The sequence below is a fragment of the Pseudochaenichthys georgianus genome, chromosome 20 (genome assembly GCF_902827115.2).
Source record: "Pseudochaenichthys georgianus chromosome 20, fPseGeo1.2, whole genome shotgun sequence".
Classification (NCBI taxonomy): domain Eukaryota; kingdom Metazoa; phylum Chordata; class Actinopteri; order Perciformes; family Channichthyidae; genus Pseudochaenichthys; species Pseudochaenichthys georgianus.
This window is the reverse complement of record NC_047522.1, coordinates 2,374,711-2,401,955: the sequence shown is the minus strand read 5'-3', so window position 1 is coordinate 2,401,955 and position 27,245 is coordinate 2,374,711. Positions and strand designations below refer to the sequence as shown.

At 43.6% G+C, this 27,245-nt stretch overlaps 1 protein-coding gene across 1 annotated transcript in view; it reads left to right on the top strand.

Annotated features, from left to right (window-relative positions):
• cntnap2a (contactin associated protein 2a) overlaps window positions 1–24,874 on the top strand; it is a 365,546-nt gene extending 340,672 nt beyond the window's left edge. Inside the window, exons 18-23 of the mRNA XM_071206976.1 lie at window positions 2,322–2,492; window positions 8,492–8,710; window positions 14,656–14,892; window positions 20,683–20,916; window positions 21,597–21,730; window positions 24,860–24,874. Coding sequence (XP_071063077.1) covers window positions 2,322–2,492; window positions 8,492–8,710; window positions 14,656–14,892; window positions 20,683–20,916; window positions 21,597–21,730; window positions 24,860–24,874 — 1,010 coding nt within the window. The remainder of the gene's footprint in view (window positions 1–2,321; window positions 2,493–8,491; window positions 8,711–14,655; window positions 14,893–20,682; window positions 20,917–21,596; window positions 21,731–24,859) is intronic.
• The last annotated feature ends 2,371 nt before the right edge of the window (window positions 24,875–27,245 follow it).

The following is a 27,245-nucleotide window of genomic DNA, read 5'->3' as shown; positions in this document are numbered from 1 at the left end:
AGACATCCACAACATGCCTTTAAGAAACATATATCTGTAAAGAACATCTTCTGACAAAGTGGTGAAGAGTGAGTGCCGTTTTCTCTCTGAGGAATTCCTGATTCGTCGTATTGTTGTCCGTGCAAGGCGGTTAGATGGGTTTCTGGATACAAGACGGTTCTTTTGTGATTGGTTTACACCTGATAGTTTTTCCCTATCTTAGTAGAACATCTCAGGATCACGGGGATGTTCTACGTTTAAAGATTTTGTTCGCCAACTTTTTCAGGGAGTCATTGGCAAACGTTGTGCTCTGTCAAATTAGTTTTTGGATGAAACACAATGCGCTGTGAGTGTGTTCACTGGCTTTGTAGCGACCAGTTAAATAGGTATAGTGTCTCAGACTGGAAGGGATTTATGTGTTGGGTTTGTTTGGAAGCATTTGTTTGACAAACATTTCAATGTGTGAGAGATAATGTGCCACAGAGCCTAGCCAACCAGTTGCATCTGTGGATCTGGCACCGGCGTGGTTTGGCTTCAAAGTGTGTTCCTCGAACTCTGTTTCCTCTCCAACAATCAGTTGCTATCAACCCCCTAATGTGTGTTCTCCTTTGCTTCTCTCCTTTGAGCCCTCTCTCTCACCTCCTCCCTCATCCCTCTCTCCCCCTCCTGAAGCTTCCTCCCCTCAGGGCTCTATTTATATATCCTCTTGTCCTTCTTTGGTTTTGTCTACTCTCTGGCTCCAGGCGCTTAATGTCTTATTTAGCGCATATACATATAAACCACCACACATTAAACAATGCTACATATTTCTACTGTAAAAGGACTGCCTTTGTTCATCCAGTACACACACAAGTCGACTTCTCAGTGTGTATCATTATGCTTTCCAGCTGACTTGGTTGTTGCTTATGATCATAATGTGTGCCTTTGAGCCCCTGCATATGATGCAATCATAAGAACAACCCCCGAGCATTCAGTCAGTGATTGTATATCCGAGTGTCACCGACTACGGCAGCCCTTCTTGCTGCGATGGAACAACACAGTGAACATAACTGTTTGCTTCCTCAGCCTCTGCAGGCTTCCTCCTGGTTAGTCCTCAATTAACCCGGTTCAATAATTGGCTGTTGCCCCCCGTGGAGAAATAAACAGTATCCCGACTTCAAACACACTAATCACAAAGAAAGCATCAGTGTGTGTGTGTGTGTGTGTGTGTGTGTGTGTGTGTGTGTGTGTGTGTGTGTGTGTGTGTGTGTGTGTGTGTGTGTGTGTGTGTGTGTGTGTGTGTGTGTGTGGCCGCTATCTGCCCTTGCCCCCGGTGACAGGATGTGAGGCAAGGAAGAGAGGGGAGAAGCTCAGCCATGTCATTGGGGAGCGCTTATCGCACTGTGCCAGAAGACACACACACACACACAGATGCAGGGATACCAGTGCATACCTCCACGTGCAGGCATTCACGCATACGACTCGTGTGAACATACAAATCAACATAGACTCACAGAAAGGCATGCAGAAGTTATAAAACGGACGTGTCGCTGTGTAGAAATGTCATATGCAACTTATTTCCAGCATTTGTGATTCGTTGATATCAATATACATTCACACATACACATATGTCCCCCCTCGGCTCCACTGCTCCTCCGGGGTTGTGGTGGGGGGTCTGAGGACGATCCTCACACAGTTCAAACCACATTAGCCTCCACTCTTCGCCTCTTCCTCCTCCTCCTCCTCCTCTCAGCTGTCCACTGCCTTTCCCTTTCCTCCACTCTTTTCCATCCACCGTCACCTCTTCAATATTCAGTCCTCTCACCCGTACATGGCCTCTTCTTCCTCTCCCTATTCCTCTGACTCGTCATCTTCCCTGAGAGATCGGGGGAGGACAGCAGAGAAGTCCCCTCACCAACCACAGTCTGATCAGTCGTCAGCAGCTGTTTAACGCGGGCTACTTTGCTACATTAGCTGCCGCTGGTGTCGCTTCATAAAAGTCATTAGAAAAGTTAGCAAAGAATCCCTCCGCACCGTATCCATGCATCCCATTGCAAGTCCTCGTCGGCTATGAGATGACCGATTCTCTATCAAGTAGTAGTGAAGGAATGCAGGAAATGACAGGCTATGTTAATACCCTTGCACAGGAATAGAATTGTACGTGATGAATTCTGAGGAGATATTAACAAAGGACGTGAGATAACGCTCTTTTATCCAGAAGTGATTGATAGCTCTTTGGAATGAATTGAAAATGGATGCATCGCCATTTGAAATAAAACTATTTCTACGAAGAATTCATTCTGCGGCTTATCAGATCAGAATAGTGTTTGCCTCAGTGCTCATTCTATCTCTTTTCTCCGCAGATAACTACTGGAACGCCGCGTCGTTCACCACCCCGTCCTCCTACCTGCACTTCGCCACCTTCCAGGGCGAGACCAGCGCCGACATTTCCTTCTATTTCAAAACCAGCGCTCCCTACGGCGTCTTCCTGGAAAACCTGGGCAACACAGACTTCATCCGTTTGGAGCTGAAATGTAAGATATCTGAGTGATCACCACACACACACACACACACACACACACACACACACACACACACACACACACACACACTGATGCAGATGCACAGCGACAGTCAATTGCCTTCCTGATTATGTCGTGCTACTTTGTGATTGCAAAAGAGAGCAATCATTTATTTAAGGTAATTGGTGTGTGTGCAATAATTATGTCTATTATAAACCTCTGTTTAACCAAATCACCCATTTTCAGGGTTGAGAAAACACAAACTCTCACTCACGGAAATACACAAATACTCCCTTTTTCTCCTTTTATTAAAAAAAGTAATCCTGCTAACACGACCGTTTACCTCTCTAATGTCAACTTACGCAGCGTCCACACGGCGGCGTGCGTTGAAGCTTGCCGGTGGGCGTGTCTGAAACTCGACCAACAACCAATCACAATGTACGGGCATATGATTTGATTGGCTGACGCTTCCGTCGAAGCTTCAAAAGTGTTCAACGCACGCTGCCGTGCGGACGGGCCGCCACACACACTGAGTCACTCAATGGTGTCCGTGACAAGTGTAAGTGTTGATTGTGTACCTGCACACACATTGAAGAGTCAGAACTCTGTCACGTTCCCCAACACACAGAAGTAAACTTTAATAAAGCATACATACAAAACGAAATCAATTAAAAACATCTCACATATGTGTCTAATTCTGATTAATCTTTACCGGAAAGAAACACTTCTTTATTTGACGTATTGTCGCTCAATGAGATGAGCAGCATAAGATGTGTTTACATATTTATTTGACACATTCGAATAACAGGTGCGCAATTGCTATTTTTATATTTCTCAAGCTACTTGTGACAAAATACAAGGTCACAACTGCAGTCTGTTCGTCTCAGCTGTGTCAACATAACAGGATCTCACAGCAGAGAGAAACATCGGATATGAAGAGGGACCAGGAAGAGGACCCATAAAGGCCCTGACACACCAAGCAGTCACCAGAGGACTAGCCGACGCTGAAGTCGGCTGTTGCCTGGCCGTGTTCTCCTGCGTTTGTGTCGCACGGGAACACACCGCACCGACTTCAGTGCGTGAGTGGCAATACCTCTCCTTACCAGCAGGCGGCGGTAGTGTGTATTCGTCATTCAAAAGAGGCAACAACCGGAAGACAGAGAAGAAGAAGAGTATCTTTTCTCCGTAATATCATACAGAGCTGGCCTCTCCTGGATCAAGGTGATGAGCAGGTCTTCGTTTGCATCATTCCAGATCGCCATGATGAGATGAAAATGAATAGCAGTCTGTGTGTGCCTTCTTAAATCGTTTGTTTACGTCCCTCACTTCCGCTTCGCTTCTCATGCACTGATTTGCTAGCTGAACAGCCAATCAGAGTGATTATTTGGTCCGACTGCCAGACCCGATGCATGGCCGATTCAACATGTTGAATCGGCCATGCATCGGGTCTGGCAGTCCAAATAAGGCGTGTCACGGTCGACGGTGCGGGACACACCAACCTGACTACGGCGCCGCGAATGCCCGACAGCCTCTGACGGCCTCTGACTCCCAAAATCGGGTTGGTGTGTCAGGGCCATAAGACCTCGAAGACTATAAGAAGAAGAGATAATTACCAAGCTGAACCCATTGAGAGTAACTGCGGAAAGCATTGATTTACAAATACATTACGGCTGGTTGTCGGTGAGGAGCCGGAGGATACACACAGTGAGGTGAAGGTGGATACATTCTGCCTCACTCCACCTGTGAGTGTAAGAGCTATGGAAGCAGACTGGTGCCAGCCGCAGTGTCCTCTCAGCACCATCAGTCACACGGAGTTCACCTTTACGGCCTGTGGAAGACATCACTCGTTAGGAAATCTCACGCTCAGCAGTTTTCTGAAACCACAAGGACGTGAAGTTATGTGTCGAACCGAAGAGCAGTGAACCAGGACGAGCTTGACGGTGTTTTGGAGATGTTGGAGACATTTTCTGTTCCGCCGGTTTCATCTCTTGGGGCGTGACCATGAGTTCAAAAAGAGGATGACACTACTGGACACATGACTTCCATAGGTATGGCTTATAAGGGGATTTCTGAGCAGTTTCCCTCCTGCAACAGAGCCAAGGGTTTCAGCCCCATGGACAGCTCCAGACAAAATTGAACAAACATTAAAGACTGTTCCTAACCTGCATCCTTCTGGAAACTGCTCAGGAACCACCTCATTGTGAAGATACCTAGATACGCCATACATCTTCTAATAAGCATCAGTCTACAGGTGGTAGTTGTTACGTTTCATGAGGCGCAACAGGCCTTTTTTAACAATGAAATGGCTATTATTCTCACAAGCTGCCCGGCAGTACATACAGGAAACACTACTTTTAACAGCTGCGACATTAAAGTGATGAACTCAACAATTTATCGTATCTTACGATATATATACTACTCTGAAATGGGCTCGTCCGCAGAATAAGTAACTTTGATATTGTAGGTATATATTGATGCTTTTAAATCCAGTATTTGGTAGTAGAACTACTTTGACCGAAGTAAACAGTTCTTCCACTTCTGCCCATACATTCACACACATACTCTTGCATGAAAGACTCAATGTGCTCACACTACACTGACGAGTGTGAGAGGTTTGCCAAAGGGGGTGATAACACACACACACACAGATTCAGTGAGTGTCCAGCAGGCCAGAGGAGATATGCGTTTGTGTTTGTCTCTCCCTTGCTATCATCTTGCGTTTTGCCCCACAGCACATGTTTAGACACACTCGTGAAACGACTTGCATGCACACACACTCTCTTGGACACACACACACACACACACACACACACACACACACACACGTAATCTCTGCCCTCTCTGCTCTCGCTGGTGCAAAAGCTTTATTTGCCCCAATCCGGTCAAGGTATAAAATGACTAGCATTAAGACAGAATAGCATAGCTGTGGCATTGCAGGAGCTCACACACACACACACACACACACACACACACACACACACACACACACACACACACACACACACACACACACACACACACACACACACACACACACACACACACACACACACACACACACACACACACACACACACACACACACACACACACACACACACACACACACACACACACACATCACTGTGACCTCAGCGGACTTAAGGAGCCATCAGCCGGACACTGTTCCTCTTTGAATCTTAAGAAGAATATTTGAGAGGCAGCATTGGGGGCATATTCAGAAGTGGACGTGTAACAGGATTGAGGGTCCTCAAATACAGAAACGCTCGACTTCTGAGGCTCACTGGAAAGTATATGTTGGGTCTTTAAGAGGCTGCAATTTCCGCGATAGTCTCGCCCAAAGGTTAAAAACACTTTCAGTCTGGGATCCAGCTGGGAAATGCTCTTTCCTGCTGAGACTTCGGCTTACGGAATGTTGTTATTGCCTTTTTTTATGTGAAGGCCAAACAGAAATAAAGTTTAAATCTGAAGTGTAGAAGAGGCCTATGCATCACTCGCTTTCTCAAAGTTGTCAGATGTCTCTCTGACATGTAAAGTAATATGGAGTTATCTACTAAAGCGAAAATCAGCCACCACTAAGAATATATATTTAACAGGCTCTACTTTTAAAACGCTCAGAAGATAATCTTTATCCGATCTATGTAGACACTAAGAAATACTCTGGAAGAAATCAAAAGAAAGGGGTTTTTGCCGATACAATAGATTTCCAGAGCGTCTTTGTCACAGAGAGATCTTTTCTTTTGACAAGTTGCTTCAAAGCATGTCTGAGCGTCGACAGCAGCAGGTTTTCTGTGGTGTTTGAATCAAGTTTCTCTCGTTAGTAGGCCGCCTCAGACAGTGGTGGAAAACAGAGCAAGAGGCCATCGGAGGAAATGAGATGAACAACAGAGAGTGAACAGAAGGAGATAGAAGTGATAACACACTGCCAGCCCTCTGAAGATAGCTTAAAAGCTGCTAAATGGAACTTCCCATTACACACAAACACACACACACACACACACACACACACACACAGACACACACTTACACCTGTAGCATCCATCACAGGTATGCAAATAGAGGAGACAGCTCTGTACTCTGAGGGCACTTCAGCTTTCGATCCTGTCTGGACTGAGTAGAAAAAGAAAGTCGTAGGGCATCCATCTTGTTTGCAATGCTGCTAAAACAACAGACAATTAACCACACACACACACACACACACACACACACACACACTCATATGCCATACAGCCTCATTGCTAAGATATTGTTTCCGCCGGGGTAATCTGATATATGTTTGGCTTTCTCTCAGCGTTTAAAATAAGTGATCGCTGCTCCCTGCATACAGACATCATTAGTTCAGTGTACTAAAGCCTGTCAGAGGGTTTACACTCCAGGCCTCGATGTGTGTACGTACATGCATCTATGTGTCTGCTTGTGTATCGGGGGAAGTGAAATGTTTAAGCGCTTCTTCAGATGTATCTTACACCATCTAGGCGGGATTATGTGGGTGTCGTTGAAACTCAAGAGGAAATGATAGTGTCTGAGAAAAGGGATAAAGGAAGGAAGGAGAGATGGAGGGGGGGGCAGAGTTAATGCTATTGTAGGGATGATTGCGAGATGTAAATTGAGAAACTGATAAAAGACGAAGGGGAAAGAAAGGATAGTGTCAGGATGCAAGGGATAAAAGAATGAAAGAAAGAAAAAGATCATTAGAGTTAAGTAATGTGAAAAGGAGAGAAAGGCCAGGCATATTGATCGTGCAAAAGAAAGTAAATGTTCCTATTGACCACTGCATGAAGGTATGCGGTCTAATATCTGAGTCTAATGAGGCCATAACGGAGTGGTAACAGACAGAGTGGTTATTCATCATCGCTGCCAATAACCACCATATGGCACCGCCCAGAATATATATAGCTGTTATACAGAAGTACCAAACATTACGGAGTCGATTGGGTTTTAATGTGACAATTGCAAAATCGTCTTTCCAGCAGGAAAAGTATTCCCCTCGTTGTTTTCTCGTTGTTGCGTTATTCCCTTCAAGGCGGGAAAGAAATACTTTGACATGTTGCAGTGGCAAGCGTTCATCGAAGGACTCGTTTTGAACGTAATGCTCCAATAATACGAAGAGAGTCCAAACCAACAGTGGGTTACAGGTAGAAAAGATGACTCTGAAATGTATTTATCAAAAGCTGTGACATTGCAATTGTCTCAAGCTGAGATCGAGGTGAAAATAGGTACACACACACACACACACACACACACACAGATTGATCACTGTTCCCTGCAGAGAGGTTAAAAGCCATCAGACAGTGTCTTCTCTACTGCAGTCGCAAACACATCTGGAATGGACAGGTGGCAGGTCGAGACCGCGCACACACACAAACACACAAATACACACACACACACACACACACACACACACACATACATAAATATCCATGACTATTTCACATGTTATGGTCATAAAAGGTATAAGAGTGCCCCCTGTTGGTCTGTTGAAATATAAGGCTACTGAACTTCATGGCATTTGAACTTGGCACACACACACACAAACACACACACAAACACACACACACAAACATACACACAGGTACCCATAAATCCACTTACTTTAGGAATGGTCATGCCGAACAGAAAGGTTATCTTGCCCAGAGGTTGCATATTATTGTTCTGCTCTTATCCTCTCTGTTATTTTTCCTCAACTGGTGATCTCTCGTTGTTGTACTGCTTTTTAACTTCCGGTGCACAGCTTGATGTCGTGCAATCTCAAAAGCGGCTGGGATCCGTCGACTGCCGTGAGATTAATCCTGTCCGAAGCTGTGGGCCGTCGTCTGTTGCATATCTGAAATCTATACCAGCCAAATGAAGGGCCTTGAAACAAATGAGCCATTAGATTTGAAATGACAAGGAGAACATGTCTGCCTGCAGAGTGCAGAGCAACAGAACATTGGGGTCTAGAGAGAGGGGCTTCATGTGGTTTAATACATGCCTTAAGCTTATTATGTCTCCTCTTCTCCCTCTCTGTGCAGCTCCTAAACTCATCTCCTTCTCCTTCGACGTTGGAAACGGACCCGTGGAGCTGACGGTGCATTCGGACACGCCCCTCAATGACGACCAATGGCATCGTGTGATGGCCGAGCGAAACGTGAAACAGGCCGTGCTTCAGCTGGATGAAACGTACCGGGCCTCTCAGCTCGCTCCTGCTCAGGGACACACACGCCTAGAGCTGTTCAGCCAGCTCTACGTTGGTAAAACACACACACACACACACACACACACACACACACACGCACACTCACATTTTCATTCCTATCTATATCCTTTCACGATTTTCACAGAGGGCTTTTTCCGCATGATTCTCAAGATAATGACTAATTTGTATATCCCAACGTGTTAATTGCCTTAATGTAAGTTATGATTTGGGGAAGTTTCATGGCTCAATTACAGAAAATATTGAGATAAACACACAATAATAATGAGCTCTTCTGTGCGGCAGCCTCAGAACATCAGCCCTGTTATCTTAATTGAACTAGGGCTGTCAAACGATTACAATTTTTAATCAGATTAATCACAGCTTAAAAATTAATTAATCATGATTAATCACCATTTGAACTAAATTTTTATTTATGTATATTGTTGTGGGAATGGAAAGATAAATGAAAGAAGGCGGATATATCCATTTAACATGTTTATTGTAATATTTTTCTGTGTGTCAAAATGAAAGAGATCACCTGTCAATCATCAAACCGTGGGGTCTTCATTCATTACACGTGTGTTGATTTCTATCAACGGGGGAGTACTTCAGGAAAGTCGACGGGGGGGGGGGGGGGGGGCTAGTGGAGTACTTCGTGACCACAGAGTGTGAACGTTGTGATCAGCTGTTTTAGCGCAGTTCTCCAGTGATGGGGGGAGTCTCCCTCCGCAGCCGGTTGGCGTAGTTTTGGCACAGTTCCGTTGTACAGACCGACGTTAACAGCAGCCCTGTCTGTGCACACGGAGACCGACTCTGTCGTCCGGTGATCTAACCGCCTTCTGGAAAAGCTTCACAAGTACGTCGGTACGCAAATGCGCTTTGTGACACAAGTGACGGTACGCATTTCAGATTACATAACCTGCGTACCAGTTATGTGCACTCCTGTACTACAGCAAAAGTATTCTCCGTCGGGACTTCCTGCAACAACACCACGCCGTTATCTTGATTCTGATTGGCCAGAAGACATTATCAAAGATGTTCTATTAAGAAGACAATCACTACGTGACAAAAGTTTTCAAAACCGTTTCTGGTCTTCGGTATTTTCAGACAAGTGGCTACTGAAATCAATCTTACTAACTGTCTGTGCAATTCTCAGCGCGAGTTGGCGGACATTATTTTTTTGCTTACTTTAACATCATTTTTCATGGTGGGGCTAAGCCATTTCTTGGTAGGCTATGGGTGTAGCCTACCCCAGCCATACCATGGCGCTGCCACTGGTGGGATGTCTGGCCATTCTGCACATGCGTTAAATGGGTTAAATATTTTAATGCAATTAATTAAAAAAATTAATTACCGCCGTTAACGCGATAACTTTGACAGCATTAAATTGAATACAAAGTCATTCTGTCTTTATTTACAGTTACGTTGCCCTTTAAATCCACTGCGAGGACGTCTGATTGTTTCTTTAAAATATATAGCATCCTTTCCTGGAAGTCATTAGGTCGTCTCTTAAGAGGCTTCATGTCAATCTGCTAATTAAATTCATTTTAATCCAGCAGGCACACGCATACAGCCATTTAACATGAATAATATGCACATATGAGGACTCAGGCACGTCCCTGAAACTAATCCGAGTACAAGATCAGAGTTTTAAAGAAGTTCAAACGGATCCTCTGTGAGGGCGTGTGACGAGAAATGAATGAATTTGCTTATAGAGGTCATTTCTTTCCCACTTTGATACTATGACTCAGCATTTATATATCTTTGGATTAAGAAACTTTTATTGCACAAGGAGGATATCAGCCCTCTCCCTATCCCGCCCACACTCTGTATCAGACTCATCGTGCCCTTATCCTCACACCATTATGCCCACTTTTGGTTAACGATGTCTCTTTAGTTCCTTAGTCCCCCTCCTCCACACAATGCCCTCTCAAGCTCACCCGCAGTTCAAATGGCAGCAGATATGTCCAGTTTTTCTCCCTCCGCTTTCACTTCTCTGTCTAATTCCCCCTTTTGTGCTGAGCTGTCAATGCGCTATAAACCAAACTCCAGGGCTGAAACAGTTTCAGGGATTTGCGAATGGGAGGAAAAGTGCTGAGGCGGATCACAAACTTTCTACTATCTGTTGGAAATAAGTTCTGCTCTGAGGAGATTGTTCCAAATTCCAATCAGGCGTCCCGACGCGACAGCCTTAACCCCCCTTCCCAATCCCCGTTTATAATATAATTCCACCGTCTCATCACTTCTGCTGACGCGAACGCCGCTGAAGCATTCTCATCTTATCATGTCCCAATTTGCCTCTCAGTGTATTTGCACTTTCATTTAGTGAAACGGGAAGGTGCGAGAGAGGTTTCGTCACCGAGCGACTCGCGGCTATGAAACCAGGAACATAATGATTCCCAGATAGCGCCTCGGCCTCATTTGCATTTGTGTATTCTGAGTTTTCTATTCAATGAAGACAAGGGGAGGCTTGATGTCTGTGGCTCGTCCAAAAACACACCTGATAGTGGAGGAGAGAGAGAAAGCAGGGCAGGTTTTGTAACAACGGCCATAGAAGTGTCAGCACCGTCTCATATCTGATCTCTAATCCTCCCTAAATCCTCACCTCAGGATTGCTTTGAGGAGTTACACAGGAAGTGACCCAGACTCTGAAGGGAAGCGCTTCATTGTTTGGCCTCTGACATCAAGGAAAGATACAGACCTCTTTGTGTTTGATGGAGGGATTTGGAAACAGTGGGGAGGATCTTGATCTGAACCCGACGGATTCTTCCCCCGACACTTCACACATTTTCTCAGAATGGAATTCATGCAACCTTGAAATAATTTCTAAGATAATCAGCTTCTACGGTTTCACATCATCTGACAGGAGGGATATAACGAGAAGCTTTGCTGAACCCGGTCTCATATCTGTTGCTGTATCATCCCCTTCTCAATCAATATGCTCCTCATCAAGCGTTTGATTGCTTTAGTGTTTACTGCACAGTGGCTCATTTGCTCTAATGGCCCTGAGAGTAAATGTTATACCATCAGCCGGCTGTCATCCACTTCACTCTGTTAACTTTTACCTCTCCAGTTCACTCCATACCTACGCACAGCTATCAATCATGCCACGTTGTGTTCATTGCATGCCACCATCTGTTCTTGTATGCCCCTTTGATTAATGCTAGCTATCACACTTTTGTTTATTTATGTTTTTGCATGTTTCTACTTCATTTTCTCTCGTTTGGATTGTTTTTTCTGTCCTTCCTTCTTCTGTTTCCCTGTCTGCATGGATGGACATGTTGCTTGTTTCTGCTCCCTGCATGTGTGCGACACCTGTCACAGGAAAACCAGCATCGCTCACCTGCCAAGACAGTAGGTTGCATTTCATGAGTGTAATCAAATGTCTCTGTGACACACAACATGTACACAGACCTCACCTATGGTTACACATGGGTTTCATTGCATCTGATTTAGTTGCAGCTCCAGACTAGTGGTGATTAAAGTTTAGCCAGGGAGTTATTTTTCAATGAATTGTCTTTTCCGCCAGTCCCCGGAATGAATTTATATCAAATTTTACAGAAGTGTCAACTTGACTTAAGGATGAAGTGATTAGATTTTGTTGAAGAAAATGTCAAGGTCACAGTGACCACATTTAAAGTTTTCGGCCATAACTCAATACTTTATATGCTAATTATGACAATTTAACACAGGTGTCATATGAGATTAAATTATAAAGTGACATTTTGGACAGACAATAACACCAATTGCAAATGAAATGGCTTGCAGACGCATCGATCTGTGATGTGGTAGTTTTAGTTTATTCATACCATACCATTAACACAATGCAATTATGTGCAGTGATACATTACGGGGCGGACAAGCACATTATGGACTTTTAAGAAAGATAGTAAAACCTTTATGTAGATTAACATATATAAAGAAAAGGCAAGTTTATTTATATAGCACCTTTCAACACAAGGCAATTGAAGGTGCTTTACAAAAATGAAAGACATTCAGGCATTTAAAAACAGTAAAAGAAACATTAAAATAAAAAATACATGAATACAAATAAAGCACTATTATATGATAGTATCTCCCACCTCGAAAAGGCTTTACAATGTCATAAGGTGAACATGCAGATGTTAGTATAGGATACAAGTTTGATTAAAAGAGCTGTCCAGGTACCTATTAATGCATAACGTATGTTCCCTTAACTCTGTACTGTATCTAAGACCCTACTGCCTGTTTACTCATTATTCCTCATTACTCAGTCATATAAAATCAACACACACATTAACAATCTCACAGTCAAGGTGAAAGGTTCACATTTACGATTTCTCTTCGAATTGGTAATGTGGCCTGATTATATGTGTGCATGTGTCAATGTCTATAACCTAATGAATATACAATGATTCCTCATTAGCACATCGTTACAGGTTGCATGCCCTTGAGCCACGAGCATCGGTGTGAACACACACTACACGTGTTTCACTGTGTCAGTATTACTGTGAAGCACTTTGTTGTACGGTCACACAGCCTCTCCTGCCTACACTTTATTATTTAGCCTCGGTCATTAAGGAATGAAAATCTGATATTGTGACAGCCATAACCCCTATACAAAAATATATATATAAGCCTCTATTGATTTCAGTAAGTATCAGCTAGGCTCTATTACACACCATACAGAGTGTGTGTGTGTGTGTGTGTGTGTGTGTGTGTGTGTGTGTGTGTGTGTGTGTGTGTGTGTGTGTGTGTGTGTGTGTGTGTGTGTGTGTGTGTGTGTGTGTGTGTGTGTGTGTGTGTGTGTGTGTGTGTGTGTGTGTGTGTGTACCTGTGTGTGTACCTGTGTGTCCACCCTGGGCTCCACAGGCCTCAGAGCCGGCTGTCTGTTTAATCACATGCTGATTGGATCTGGGTAAACAGGTGGCAGGAACCTCCAGCCAATCAGAGGTACACGATAGATGAATTAGCAGGTTTACTAAAAGTCACGCCCTGTGTGGGAATGGAAAGTGGAGAAAGCATGTGAGAGCCAACCTGATGTGTGTCTGCTGGAGCAAATTAAGAACATGTATTAGTCATCCCGTCAGAACGGTGCTGTCGGTGGAGGTGTGTGACAGAGGTGTGTGTGAGGTGGGAACATGCAGCTTTTGGGGACGTGTGTGTTAAAGGCTGCTCTCCTTATCATGTCTCCTTGAATGGACACTTATCTGTAATCTGAAGGATGCAATGGAGAGGTTTTAATAACTAAAATGCCCCCCGGCTCTTGTTAATGATAGTGTGTGTGTGTGTGTGTGTGTGTGTGTGTGTGTGTGTGTGTGTGTGTGTGTGTGTGTGTGTGTGTGTGTGTGTGTGTGTGTGTGTGTGTGTGTGTGTGTGTGTGTGTGTGTGTGTGTGTGTGTGTGTGTGTGTGTGTGTGTGTGTGTGTGTGTGTGTGTGTGTGTGTCCATACAGTGAATCTGCTCTCTGTGGGTGTGCTGGTGATGCTTGAGTCTATACCTGTGGGTGCATGTTTATGAGTGTGTTTATCGCTATAGTCATTTAGCTGCACATTAATCTGTTTAACACCCTCCTCTGTCCAAGCTAATGGGTCGTTAGACTGTAATGGTGCACGGCCAGAATGACGATGGAGGCACTTTAGAGGAATGGCTATCGACACCCCAAGGCTGAGCATTAATGTTGCTGTTGACCCGTCAGATCGGGTGGGCTGTGTGCGGTGTGTTTCAACATGTGTGTGTTTGACTGTTTATCAATTTATGTTTAGAGTTTATGGTTTCGAGATGTTCACTAAGACGCAGTGTTCATTAGGCTGTTTTAATTAGAGAAGAAACAAAAGGAGTTGAAGGTTGTTTGAGGAGCGGCGAGTGATTAGCGGGACATCAGTGTCTTCCTCCGGGCGCTCCGATATCACCAAAAGAGATTCAAACACTCTTACATTGGAACATGTCTTCCGTGACCCTGACTTGTCTCTCACCTCCCTACCTGTTGTGTATTTGTCTTCCATCTACCTCTTCTCCTCAGGTGCTGCGGGGGGTCAGCGGGGGTTTCTGGGGTGCATCCGAGCTCTCCGGATGAACGGCATCACTTTGGACCTGGACGAAAGGGCAAAGGTCACGCCCGGGGTCAAACCAGGATGCCAAGGCCACTGCACCAGCTTTGTGATGCACTGCCGCAACGGAGGGAAGTGTGTGGAGAAGTACAACGGATACTTGTGTGACTGCGGCGACTCCGCCTACGACGGCCCGTTCTGCACCAGAGGTGAGAGGCACTTTAGAAACGACAATTTCCAGGCTCCAATCGAAAGGTAGATCACGGGTCCATAAATGCCACGAATGCATCGCGCTGGTATTCATCTTCAAAACTTCAATTGCAAGACAAATCAATCTCTCTTTGTGTGGGCTTTCAATTTGATGCCAGGTTTTATTCCTCCCATGCCAGCACTGTGGGGATTTTTGCAATTCCCCGAGGCATCTAACAGGATCTGATAAAGGATGTTTTTTAAATGTATTTGATTCCCTTCCTCTCACCTTGCAAACTACCTTTCTGTTTCTGAGATTTAGGATGACACACTGAGTGATAATATCTCCACTATCACTTTAACGCTCTGTTTTAAGGGCGTCTTTATGAAGCTATGGATCACTGGCATAGTCCGTCTTTAGTTCACAAAGCCAGAGGCGGACAGCCATGATTACTGCTGGAGCGGGTGTGTTGCAATGGGCTGCATCGCCTGGCAACCCACTGTGATATTCGGCTGTGATTGTCCTCACTTCCCATTCAGTCTGGAAGCGCGGAAAGTCTTTGGGCTTATGATAAAAGCTATCGATCGGGAGTGATATTGTGCTTACCCGCCAATTCTCCCTGATTTCCGAGTGCTCTCACTGAATGCTAGAACGGTGCAGATCGAAAACAAACCACGTCACTAAGCGGTATGTTTCTGTGAGTTTGCAGATGAGAAATATCACACTGCTCCGGCACATATTGCTGCGACATGGTGTGTGTTTCAGAGGGATTCATTAAAGTTCTACTTCCCGAAACAAGTTTTCTTAAAATGCTCTGGGGGGGAAGAGCCGCGCGCTGTCAGAGCTCCCAGTCAGGGAGTTGATCCCCGACACGTGAATTAATTTGTTTCCTAAAGCCTAATAGTGTTTTTTCCCCTGTGCTCTTGGCAGGGGGCTGACAAGTTGACAGAAAAACAATGTGTGTGTGTGTGTGTGTGTGTGTGTGTGTGTGTGTGTGTGTGTGTGTGTGTGTGTGTGTGTGTGTGTGTGTGTGTGTGTGTGTGTGTGTGTGTGTGTGTGTGTGTGTGTGTGTGTCTTCTTTGTCTCCATTTACCACATTGTGTTCCTTATTGTTTCCTCCCCCTCTACCCATGTTCTTTCTGTTTGTATTCTCTTCTCTCGTGTCTTTTCTATTCCTGTCCTTTTCATCTACAATGCACCTCTACTTCTTCTTGCTTTGCTGTGTGGTACTTCCTGCCCTCCTATCTAAAATCTTGTTCTCTTTTTCTTCTCTGCAAATATGTTGCTTCTTTGGTTTCTCTCATTTACATTTTCCTCCTTCAATTTCCTCTCCTGAATCCCCCAATCCTCCTTTTCCATTTCGCCCACTTGTTGTATTCACTACTTCTCAGGTTCATTTCATTTCATGTAATCGTTTATTTGAAAAGGGACAATGCACATTAATGAACACTTTAGACAAATAATGCTTCAAGTGTAAATATGCCGGATTTTAGCTTTGAGCTCATTTCCATCCGTACATATAAGAACATGACATGTGTAAACATAGCAACAAATAAATACATAATATGTGTTAGGGAATCATTTGCTTAGGTATTCAACCTTCGACACAGTTCATCATGTTCTCCTCTCACTGTCTCCTTTCCCACGGCATAGGTCTACGGCCTTGGGTATCGCTGCTATCTCTCTTAAGGCGGCACAGCTTGGGCGCATTGTTGTTGCCAGTCTGTGACCGAGCACAAGCCGCCATGAGGTAGTTTACTGTTCAGGGACGAAGGTTCCCTGGCGCATATACTTCTCTATGGACGAGAGCTCTAGTTAGATTCAGGGTCCATAATGTTTAGTCTCACTGATAAAGAATGTTGATTATTACACTCCGAACTAGTTCAAACCCCGAGCTGCAGAAAGAGTTCTTCAGACCGCTGTGTCACCTCGTGACGCACCACCTGTCTCGTCAGCTCTCCGGCCGAGACTCCAAATAAACCGTCAGTGTTTGACATCAAAGCTCCGACTCTCTGAGTCTACTACCGCATGGCAGTACACTATAGCAGCAACGACATATTAAGTGCACGAGAAGATACAAGAGATGCATAACGGCACGGGTGGCGCAGTGGGCTGTGCATTTGATCATCAGATCAAGGGGGCGTTGGGGAACTCCAGTTCGAAACCCGCTCCCGCCCCACTGCGTCAGGCCGTCGTGTCCTTGGGCAAGACACCGAATTTGCTCCTGTGGGTATTGTCCACAGTAGATGACCATTACATGTATGATCTGTATGTGTAATGTGTATTTGTAAAGCGCTTTAAGAGTCTTTGATAAAGCGCTATAATAAATATAAGGATTATTATTATTATAAAGTGCAAGAGTGTGTTAAAGTGCATTTAGCGGTGATCGCACGTCTGGTTGTTTCTCAACCATTCTTTGAGTTGACCTTACACACGGCATCTATTGCACGTGTGTCCGTCCTGGGAGAGGGATCCCTCCTCTGTTGCTCTCCCTGAGGTTTCTCCCATTTTTCCCTTTAAACTGGGTTTTCTTTGGAAGTTTTTCCTTGTACGATGTGAGGGTCTAAGGACAGAGGGTCTAAGGACAGAGGGTCTAAGGACAGAGGGTGTCGTATTGTCATACTGATATTCTGTACACACTGTGAAGACCAGAGACAAATGTAACATTTGTGATATTGGGCTATATAAATAAACATCGATTGATTGATTGACCTTTAAAACTATTGAGAGTGGGACGATCCCGTATCTCAGTTGGGAGGCTATTCCAGAAAGAGTTGCCTTTGATGGAGAGGACATTTTGTCCAAAAGTGGTCCGTCTGCGGTGGACTTCAGTCTCCTCTGGTTTCTGACCTAGTGCAGCGTCCAGTGTGCTTTCTGTGGATGAAGTCCCCTAAACATTTATTAAAAAAAACACATACTTTTAAAATACATACAATTGTCAAAACTCAAGAAATTATGTTTTTCAAGGATGCTACAGTGGTGGTGTGATTTGTATGTTTCCCTCCTTCCTTATTCTCCACGTGTTCCCATTTGTACCCCTATTCCCTGCCTTCTTCTCCCTCCTTTCTCCTCCTTTACTTTCTCTAAATTAGCATTTCTTCCTCACATCTCCCTCCCTCCTCTTTTATTTCTGTGGCCCTCTGTTTTCTTTCTCTCCTCTCCCAGTTGCCCCTTTTCTGTTTCCTCCCAAACGTCTCCCCCTTTTCTCCGTCCTCTCAGCGAGTGAAAAATGCATGAAGCCAGTCATAATTGCATAGTGCATTTCCATTGTATCCATATTTACACACTGCTCAGGGGACCCCGCAGTATTATTATTACACGCACTCTCATTCTTCATGCTTTTCTGCCCTTGAGGGTCACATGGAGCCCACGTGCACTGTACATACATAAACATGAACACACACACACACACACACACACACACACACACACACACACACACACACACACACACACACACACACACACACAGACCCCTGCCCTGGAGCAGAGTTTCTCATTCCCTCTCATGCTTCCAGACAGATGTGTGTGTTGCTGCTGAGGCTCTGGGCAGCAAGTCAGAGTCTCTCTTGTCTCTCAGAAAAGCCTAAGACAGGTTACACAAAGGCCCACACACTCTGAAGGGTTTTTGAATAAAGATCAAATATAACAACAGAAAGTTTGTGAAGTTTCAACTTGGTTTGAATGATGAAAACAGGCTGCATCTCTCAAAGTTAGTCACATAGCAAGTAGATTGTTATTTACTCCTGGAGCCGCTGAGGAGCTAATAAACTGAGGAAGCTGTTATGAGCTTCCTAGTCTGAAACATCAGACCTTACATTGATAAAACCATAACATACGTTTATATACAGTGGCTAAAGACCTAGAGAATATTAAAACAATTATTAAATAAATCGTTCGGTTGAATCTAGATTCCAAGCCTGCATATTTTTAATGATAAAAAAGTATTTCAAATAAAGTGGTGTTATCATTTCTAAAGTAAATCATAATTAAAGAGTCTCTAACGATAAATAGCTACAATCAGAGCCACCTTTTAAATGAGGACTTGGCCTCATGCCCTGCCAGAGTTATTCAAATATTAGATTTTTCTCAAAATGTTTCAATTATAAAGTAAACAGGAAATATTTTCAAATCACATTTACCAGGTTAGCATTATCGGATATTTCTTACCTTTTTATAAAAAGCGTGAATGCTACTACTTCTGAAACTAAATTAAACAAAGTACTACTTTCATTCAGAGAGGATTGGCAGTCTGCTGGCCTCCTTCATGTTAAGTTATAGCTTTTGGAAGCTGACTGTGCTAACGTTAGCGTGCTAATATGGCACATAGAGCCAGGAGTTAAAGAGGTGGCTTATACGCAATATCTGGCGTGACAACTGAGGCAAGAAGCAATCTTTTTTCTGTCTTTAGTCCAAAGATATTGAGGCTGTTATGTTGATTTGTTTTTCAATATATTGTTTTGTAACAGAGATAAGGAATTTAATCAAGCGTGCTGCTCTGTCAGAAATACTTCATTTTGACTGATTTGCGTTTGATTCGGTTAATACCCAGGAGCACGTATAGTGAAGAATTCTGCCGCATCAGAACGAGAAGTGAGAAGCAAGCTATTTGAGAACTTCACAAGCTTTCCGCCTGGTTAACGCAGAACAATTGGTAAAATGGGTCCCTCCAGACTCCCAGAGCCGAAACGATATCAGTGCGACGCGGATTGGAGGATGGAAATGTGGCTGAACAGAAGCGAGGCTTTTCTGTACGATTCCAGTCTGAGAAGTTGACCAATTTCCACTAATAAAGCTTCTATTAGATCTCAGTAATGTAGCTTGAACCAGTGTGTCCGGTGGGAGAGGAAGGATGTGGCTTTAACATCAGAACATGAATATTCCTCACTCATAAAGGGTGTACATTTTAGCAAACTTGTCAAAATATATTCCATTCACACACACACACACACACACACACACACACACACACACACACATGCACGCGCGCGCACACATGCACACACAGTCCCAGACTCTCTGCTTTCCCTGCAACCATACTCTTTAATTTCACACACATTGTGTTTTCTTTTCTCTTCAGTAACACACACATACACACACACACACACACACATGCACGCGCGCGCACGCACACACACACAATCCCAGACTCTCTGCTTTCCCTGCAACCATTCTCTTTAATTTCACACGCATTGTGTTTTCTTTTCTCTTCAGTAACACACACACACACACACACACACATGCACACACACACACACACGCGCACACACACACACACACACACACACACACACACACACACACACATAAACCAAAACAAGGAGCCTTGAAGCGTGACCTGAGAAAAATAAGGTTCCTTCTTCCAGCACTTGATGAGGAGAATCAATAAGCCTCCTGGAAAGGAGGCTGGAATATGCCATTAGGTCCGTTAATGTACTGGTAAACAATGTATTGTTTGCTTTCACAGCAATTTAACACCCACTTTACTCCACCTCCTGCACACAGCCATATTTATGTGTGCGTGTTTCTCTCCAGCCCTTTAATATGTCTACCCTGTTGTGTCTTGGCGTGTGTGAGCTGATGACTGCCTCCCTGTGGCTACTGTTTGATGGAAGTCTTTTTCTTTTAATTTATTTCAGTCTGGCTGTCTCGATTTCTGCTTTGTTCTGCATAGATGCATCGGTTGCCTAGCTTTTTTTTAATCACATATCGTGGTGTTGACACATTAACAAAAAGTACTTATTGCACTTGTGTGTTCACCTGCTTGCATTACGTGTGTGTTTATGCATCTTTCTGTCGTCTCACCCAGATGTCGGGGGTTTCTTTGAGGCGGGGACTCTGGTAAAGTACAACTTCCTGCCCGAAGCAGTGGCAGGAGCCAGCAGAGACTCAAAGATCCTGACGCACCAGCTGACGCCGCATGAAGTGAATCTGACAAAGGAGGAGGTGGCCTTTAGTTTCAGCACATCCAACGCTCCTGCTATTCTGATGTACGTCAGCTCCAACACGCAGGACTATCTGGCTGTGGTTTTAAGGCAGAATGGTAAGATCCACACACACACACACACACACACACACACACACGCATGTTCTAGTTACTCACCACTAAGAAGTCTGCTTGGACTTGTTTCGTGCTGCAAAGTACATTTTTAAAGGCTGTCCTCGCAGCAGAGTTTGGAAGCTTCTATAATCTCCAAGAAAATCCCCCCGGTCTGCGGCCCCCCCACTGAGCCGCTGACTGGCAGCTAAGTGCTTTGATGAAATACGAAAAGTAAAATATTGGCAGTGCCATCTAGCGTTTTAGCAATCGATGCAAAAATAAAAATACAACTACAAAATGCTCACACTGCCTGGGGGTGCAGCTGCAAAGTGTCGGGCCCCCCGCACTGCCACTGCCCCGGGATAGAAGTTATCTATGACCCCCTGTCAAGCTGGGGGCCAATCAATCATTCAGGGTCTCGCCCTCTATCCCTCGCCCCTCCTTGCTCCATCACTTCAAAAAGAAAACTACATTTGGACCTGGAGTGTTCAGTTCAATGAGAATATTTCTGTAAGAAGAAAAGTCTATTATGAACTAAACTGGCACGTCTTCGATGTCATCAATGTCTTTGCAGCCAGGTATTTAGTGATAAGCTTAAATGATCTTGGAGAAGCGTAAAAGCAGAAGTGTGAAGCTTCATAAAACCAGAGCAGGTTTCTAATCTCTTTCCTGTTTTTCTCCAGGTTCTCTTCAGGTGCGCTATAACCTGGGAGGCCTCAGGGAGCCCTTTTCTATCGATGTGGACCAGCGTAACCTTGCCAACGGACAGCCGCACAGCATCAACATGTCCCGGGTCGACAGGAACATCACCATCCAGGTACTGTACACACATATCTGGTCACTCCAACATATTCAAGACGTTTGGCTCATGTCGATCCCTTTAGATTCACGATCCAACTGGCTAGCATCAAAGGAGAGCGTTGTATTGCCTTCCCTTAAAAAGTAGCGTTGGTGTTTTTCAGCCTGGATCCTTTTTTCCAAACTTTTTCTTTTTCTTAGTGTTAAAACGTTGGTGCAGTATTATCAACAGTGATTCAGACGGCTGTGTATACTGTATGTCCACTACAAGTGTTTTGCAACTGACATCAGTGTCTGACAACATCGTGGAGGATCCTAAGGAGAATTTCTTACTTGAACCTTTTGCTCGATCTTGTCTGTTTTTTTTATTGAGTCTAACCAAGTCCCGCCGGGGGAAATCTGGCTCTGAAATCCAAGTTATGCTTTCTGTACTGAGTGTACTCCAGCACAACAAGCTCTAACAACACCCTCACTCCTCTCTCCACTCCTACTCACGTGTTAACTCTTGTCTTCTGGCAACAAGTCTCCTCTATCGAGATCTCAGAAGGATACCGTACTTTTCGGACTATAAACCGCGACTTTTTTCCCCATTTTTTTTGTACAGCTAACGGCCACTAGGGAACCTCCTAAATCTATGGATTTCACAGGTAAAATTAACCACCTTTAACTCTATGGGCTCTAGGACCGGTCCACGCCCGCCACCTTTAAGCGGCGGGCTCCAGCAGGAAAAGCTGGAGGCCGGAAAAGAGTGAGACAGGTAGCGAAAGTAAAAGTGGAACCGAGAGACAGAACGAGAGCAAGACAGACGGACAATTTAGCTGCTGCGGCTTATACGCAGGTGCGCTTTATAGTCCGAAAAGTACGGTAATTCTCCACGAGCGATACTTGGTTAGACACAATAACAAACCCAGTGTATAAATTGAAAGGTCAAGTAAAACGTTTTATTTCTCTGTAGTGTCCTTTCCAAAATGTTGTCAGACACTTAGCAATCTGAGTCTGCCAGTGGCAAACACAACACTTTTAGTGGACGAAGGATTACATTGGCTGCAGCGCTCAATACTGAACCAAGTTAAAAAAATACCTGTCCCCATTTTAGACAAAAGCATGAGAAAAGGAGCAGTTTGAAAAATACCAAAGCTACCCTTTAAGTCCGAGGGGAGTGAAGTGTCCTGTCTTCGGCTCGGATGAGAGTGCTTGTCCTCTGTTAATCCACTTCCAGCAGACAGCCTAAGTATAGCAGCAGAGAGAGCATCGACCTGTGTGTGTGTTTGTATGACTGTGTGTGATTGTGACTGCATATCTGTGTGTATCAGACAGAGCAGGACAGACATGTGTGTGCTCATGCATGGGAATTTGTTTGCGCCATGGACTGTATATGTGTGCACATGTATTGGTTTATATCTGTGCCTGTGGGTTTGTGTGCTCTTGAGTTGTGTGCAGCTAAACAGCTTAATGCAGATCAATACAACCTGGCCTCGGTCCGTATCTGTCAGGGATGGAGTGAGAATTCAGCTTAACTATTACAGACTTTGTTCTGGGCTGAAATGCTCCGGTTTGGCTGCAGGCTGCAGTTTAAGGAGGGCTCTAAATGGATGGCAGCCGCCTGTGAAACCCAGTTATCGGTTGCTTTCAGATCAGAATACATTTGTTTTTGCAGTCTATGGTCCGCCAAGAAAGGGATTTGCTTTGGCTCGAATAAGAACGGGAAAAAAAAAGTAGAAAAACTTGACTTCTTCAATGAAATCTCTTCTTAACAGCTTGCAGTCTAAAATTTAGCAATCTCTGTGTGTTCATCATGAATTGTGGCATTAGATTAGATAGCAATACTTTGCATACAATTTGATTAGATATACTTTATTCATCCAAAACTGGGGTATGTTTTGTTATTGAAGCTTGTAAACAAGTCTCTAAATAATACACTATTACAAATATACAGAATAAGTTACAATATACTATAATGGACCAACCTGCTACTAAGAAAATATATACATGATATTACACATGTTATACAAGTGCATTGCATGTTCATCATTGCTCCATATTTACACTTCTGCTTAGAAAGTGTCATATTTTATTATTTCAAGGATCAACTTTTATTGTAGCTGCATATTTGCATTTCTTCACTTCACGTGCTCACTTATGGAGAGACAACCTGCCCCCTAGTGGTCATATGGAGGCATTGCATGAACCAGATTCACCTCCTCTCTGCATATTTGAAGAACTATGGGAGAGGATTATATCAATAATTGTATATGACCTTGCTCTACTAATTATAATCTATATTCCAGCTATTTGCCTTCATTCTGCGCTGTTTATTCTCTATGGATTTAATGTCCTTGCTGACAGAATCCTATTTCATTGTTGATGACATTTAATCCAATCAGCTGTGCCATCTTTTTTATAGTCTCATGGATTACTGTCAATCAATAAAATGCTTGACCTCGGTCCGCAGCATCTATTTTTTGAATTATTATAGAGAAATAAGGGTTCAATTTGTTATCTAGGTCAAAGACGACATTTGCTTTAGTTATTGGTCCAAATAAGTCGTTTTAACAGAACTTAATTAGAATAGGAAATAAATGAAAAAAACATGCAAATTGGGAGACGTACATAAAATGCAACCAATCATTTTTTACACATAAAAAACAATTCAAATAAACACAGATAACATTATTTATGAATTACAAAATGTTTTCAGGATTTTTAAATTAATACATTAGACATGGACTCGAAGGAAATCAATGACAAATATGAATACAGACATTATAAAATGATAAATACAGTATTATTCTAAAACAAGCCAGGATACCATAAGATTATACATCATGAGTTGTAAGCTTTCTAATGGTGGCTACTGTGTCAAAATGTCACCCTGTCTTTTGATAAACAATGTCCAAACTAGAATTGGAGAGCACAGACATCATTTGGTAAAATCAGGCAAGTTGTTTTTCCCAAAATCCTGTCGACAGACGGAACAGAACTGAAAAGATAACCTGGGTTGTGGTCGTTCAGCCGCTTCAGCGTTGCTATCATTACGGTGAAATATAAGGTTAGTGCCAGAATGAGTCGCAGTACGTTTGCAAACCAATAATCATCACTCCTCTCTGCTCCATAAGTCTAACCCCGCTCTGCCTCTCATTGCATGTAGATAGCTAGTGACTAGAGAATCATCACCTCCATTCACACACAGGGTGAAGAATTGTGACAGAAAGAAAATTAGAAAGTGAAACATCCAATAGGAATCGTCCTGGTTCTCCGAGCAAATCACCTCCTGCAGCTGCTGATCATCCCACAGGGAGCACTTCACACCACACACCCCACGCTTAGTGGCATCGAGAGGGATTGGAGCGGGCTACACACACACACACACACACACACACACACACACACACACAAACACATAGTATGTCTTCCACTGGTCGATCACACCTGGTTGTGTCTAGATATTGGTCGTTCAGTTTGTGACTGAAATATTAATTTTCTTCCTTTTTTGCATTTTAAGAATTGATGGAGTTACAGGCATACACAAACAAATTGAAATCCCCATTTAACACCTACATTAATTGTCACATCTTATTGGAGGGTCATTAGTTTTGTGTTTTATACCTCGTCCATTTTCCCATCTTTCCTCAAAAAAGGTGCTTCATTTTTAGCTATCTTGGCTATTTTTTACCTTTCAATATACTGCATTTGCAAGGTCCTTTCACTCGGGTTTAATAGGTTTTTATTTGTTTAATTATTGTGGAAATATTAAGTGCATATACCTAATACCACTCCCAATATGACCAGGCTGTGTTCTCATTGATTAATGACATATATTTTGATGATGATTCATTGCACATGAACAAATAATAAAGTGATGGAAATATATATATTTAGGTCTTTAAATGCAGAGTCAGCAGTCCCGCCTCGTGTACTGAACGCCATTTTAAAATGGTTGTCTCGAGACGTAACTGATACACAAAGCATGGCCAGGTTGAAAAGTACCGATCCCTTTGAAGAGTTCTACAAGAACTAGGAGGATCACTGGTGCATGGGCATGGTGTGGTAATTTGGATTCAAGGAAGAAAGGAGAAATCAACGAGGGAACTGTGGGAACAGAAAACAGATGAAGTTTACAGATAAAGCATCAACAGCCAGGAGCTAACGAAGATAACTTTGATGAGTAAAACGTTCTTCATGTTGCTGGGCTCTTTTCAGAGTATGCTCTTAATATCTGAAGGTAAACACTTGTGGGCGTGCATAGCAACGGACGTGAGATCTCGTCAGGTCATCTCACAACAAAGGCTCCACACTGCTGCTCTACAAATCTAATTATCTAAGTAACACCTCGCCTGCCTTCTACCTTCTTACAGCCGCGAGGGCTTTTAGTTCACTTACTAGCTAGGAGCCACAGCTCTCACTAATAAGTGGTGAGGAGCGGGACGACGGCAGAGAGCAACACTGAGCAAGACAAGGGAGAAGGAGGGTGCTTACTAAGTGATCAGAAAATAGCAAACACACATAATATCAAGCAGTATTTTGCCTTAAGCAAATGCCACGATCAGTATCCACCAAGGAGGAACTAAACTGCAGGACGATACAAAACGCCCAACAGCAAAGAAACAAAGTAGAGCGTTTAAAACCTAAAGAGACAAATATTTCCCCTTAGGAATCTGAGACTATGAACAAAGCGCTAACAGGAGATTACACTGCGGCCAGAAACAGGACTCCAAATGAATGCTAGTGTTGCTCAGTGTCTGTTAGATGTGTAAGTAAGATGCTGTATTTGCTTGATAATTTGTCAGTGTTTTGTCTGCGGAAGCCGTGGCGCTGTGAAAAGCACGACCAAACATCTGAGCCGGCTAAAGTAACTGGATGGCCTACCTGCCTGTCAGCCTTCCATCGGGGCACACACTTATCTCGTGCCCTCATTGGTCACGTGCGCGTTCGTGTGTGTTGGGGGAGGGGCTCCGTGAGGAAGTCTGAAGGAAGGGGCAGATTTTTTCCGGTTGTGTATTTTCAAATCCTAGCGCACTCGAGCTGGTTTCTCCAAAATGACCAACCCCACCTTTAAGTTAAAGTGTTCCCCAATGCAAATATAGCTTAAGAACAAGTATTTTTCAGCGAAATGCACTTTCAAAGTATCAAAAGTATCCAGTATGTGCTATAGAATTACCCCTGCACTGCAGATGTATTTATATTGTATAGTTATGGTGGTGCATTATAGCATGTTTCTGTTGTAGTTGTAAGAGGTGGAGCTATTGGATTTATTTGTAATGCTTTTGGGCCGTTTATTAAATGTAATTGGACAATAAACAACAACAAAAAGTCAGTAATGGAAATGAAGCTTTATGATGTGCAATTGCACTTGATTAAATATGCTTAGTTACATCCAACACTGCCTAATCTATTCTCTAATAATAATTTACAGTCAGGACGAAGCTTTCCTTCATGCTGTTTTTTAATGATCGTACTGAATTGTGACACTTGATAATTTAATTTTTGTTTGATTTGGATCACATATTATTTCATTAAAGCATAACATCTCTTGT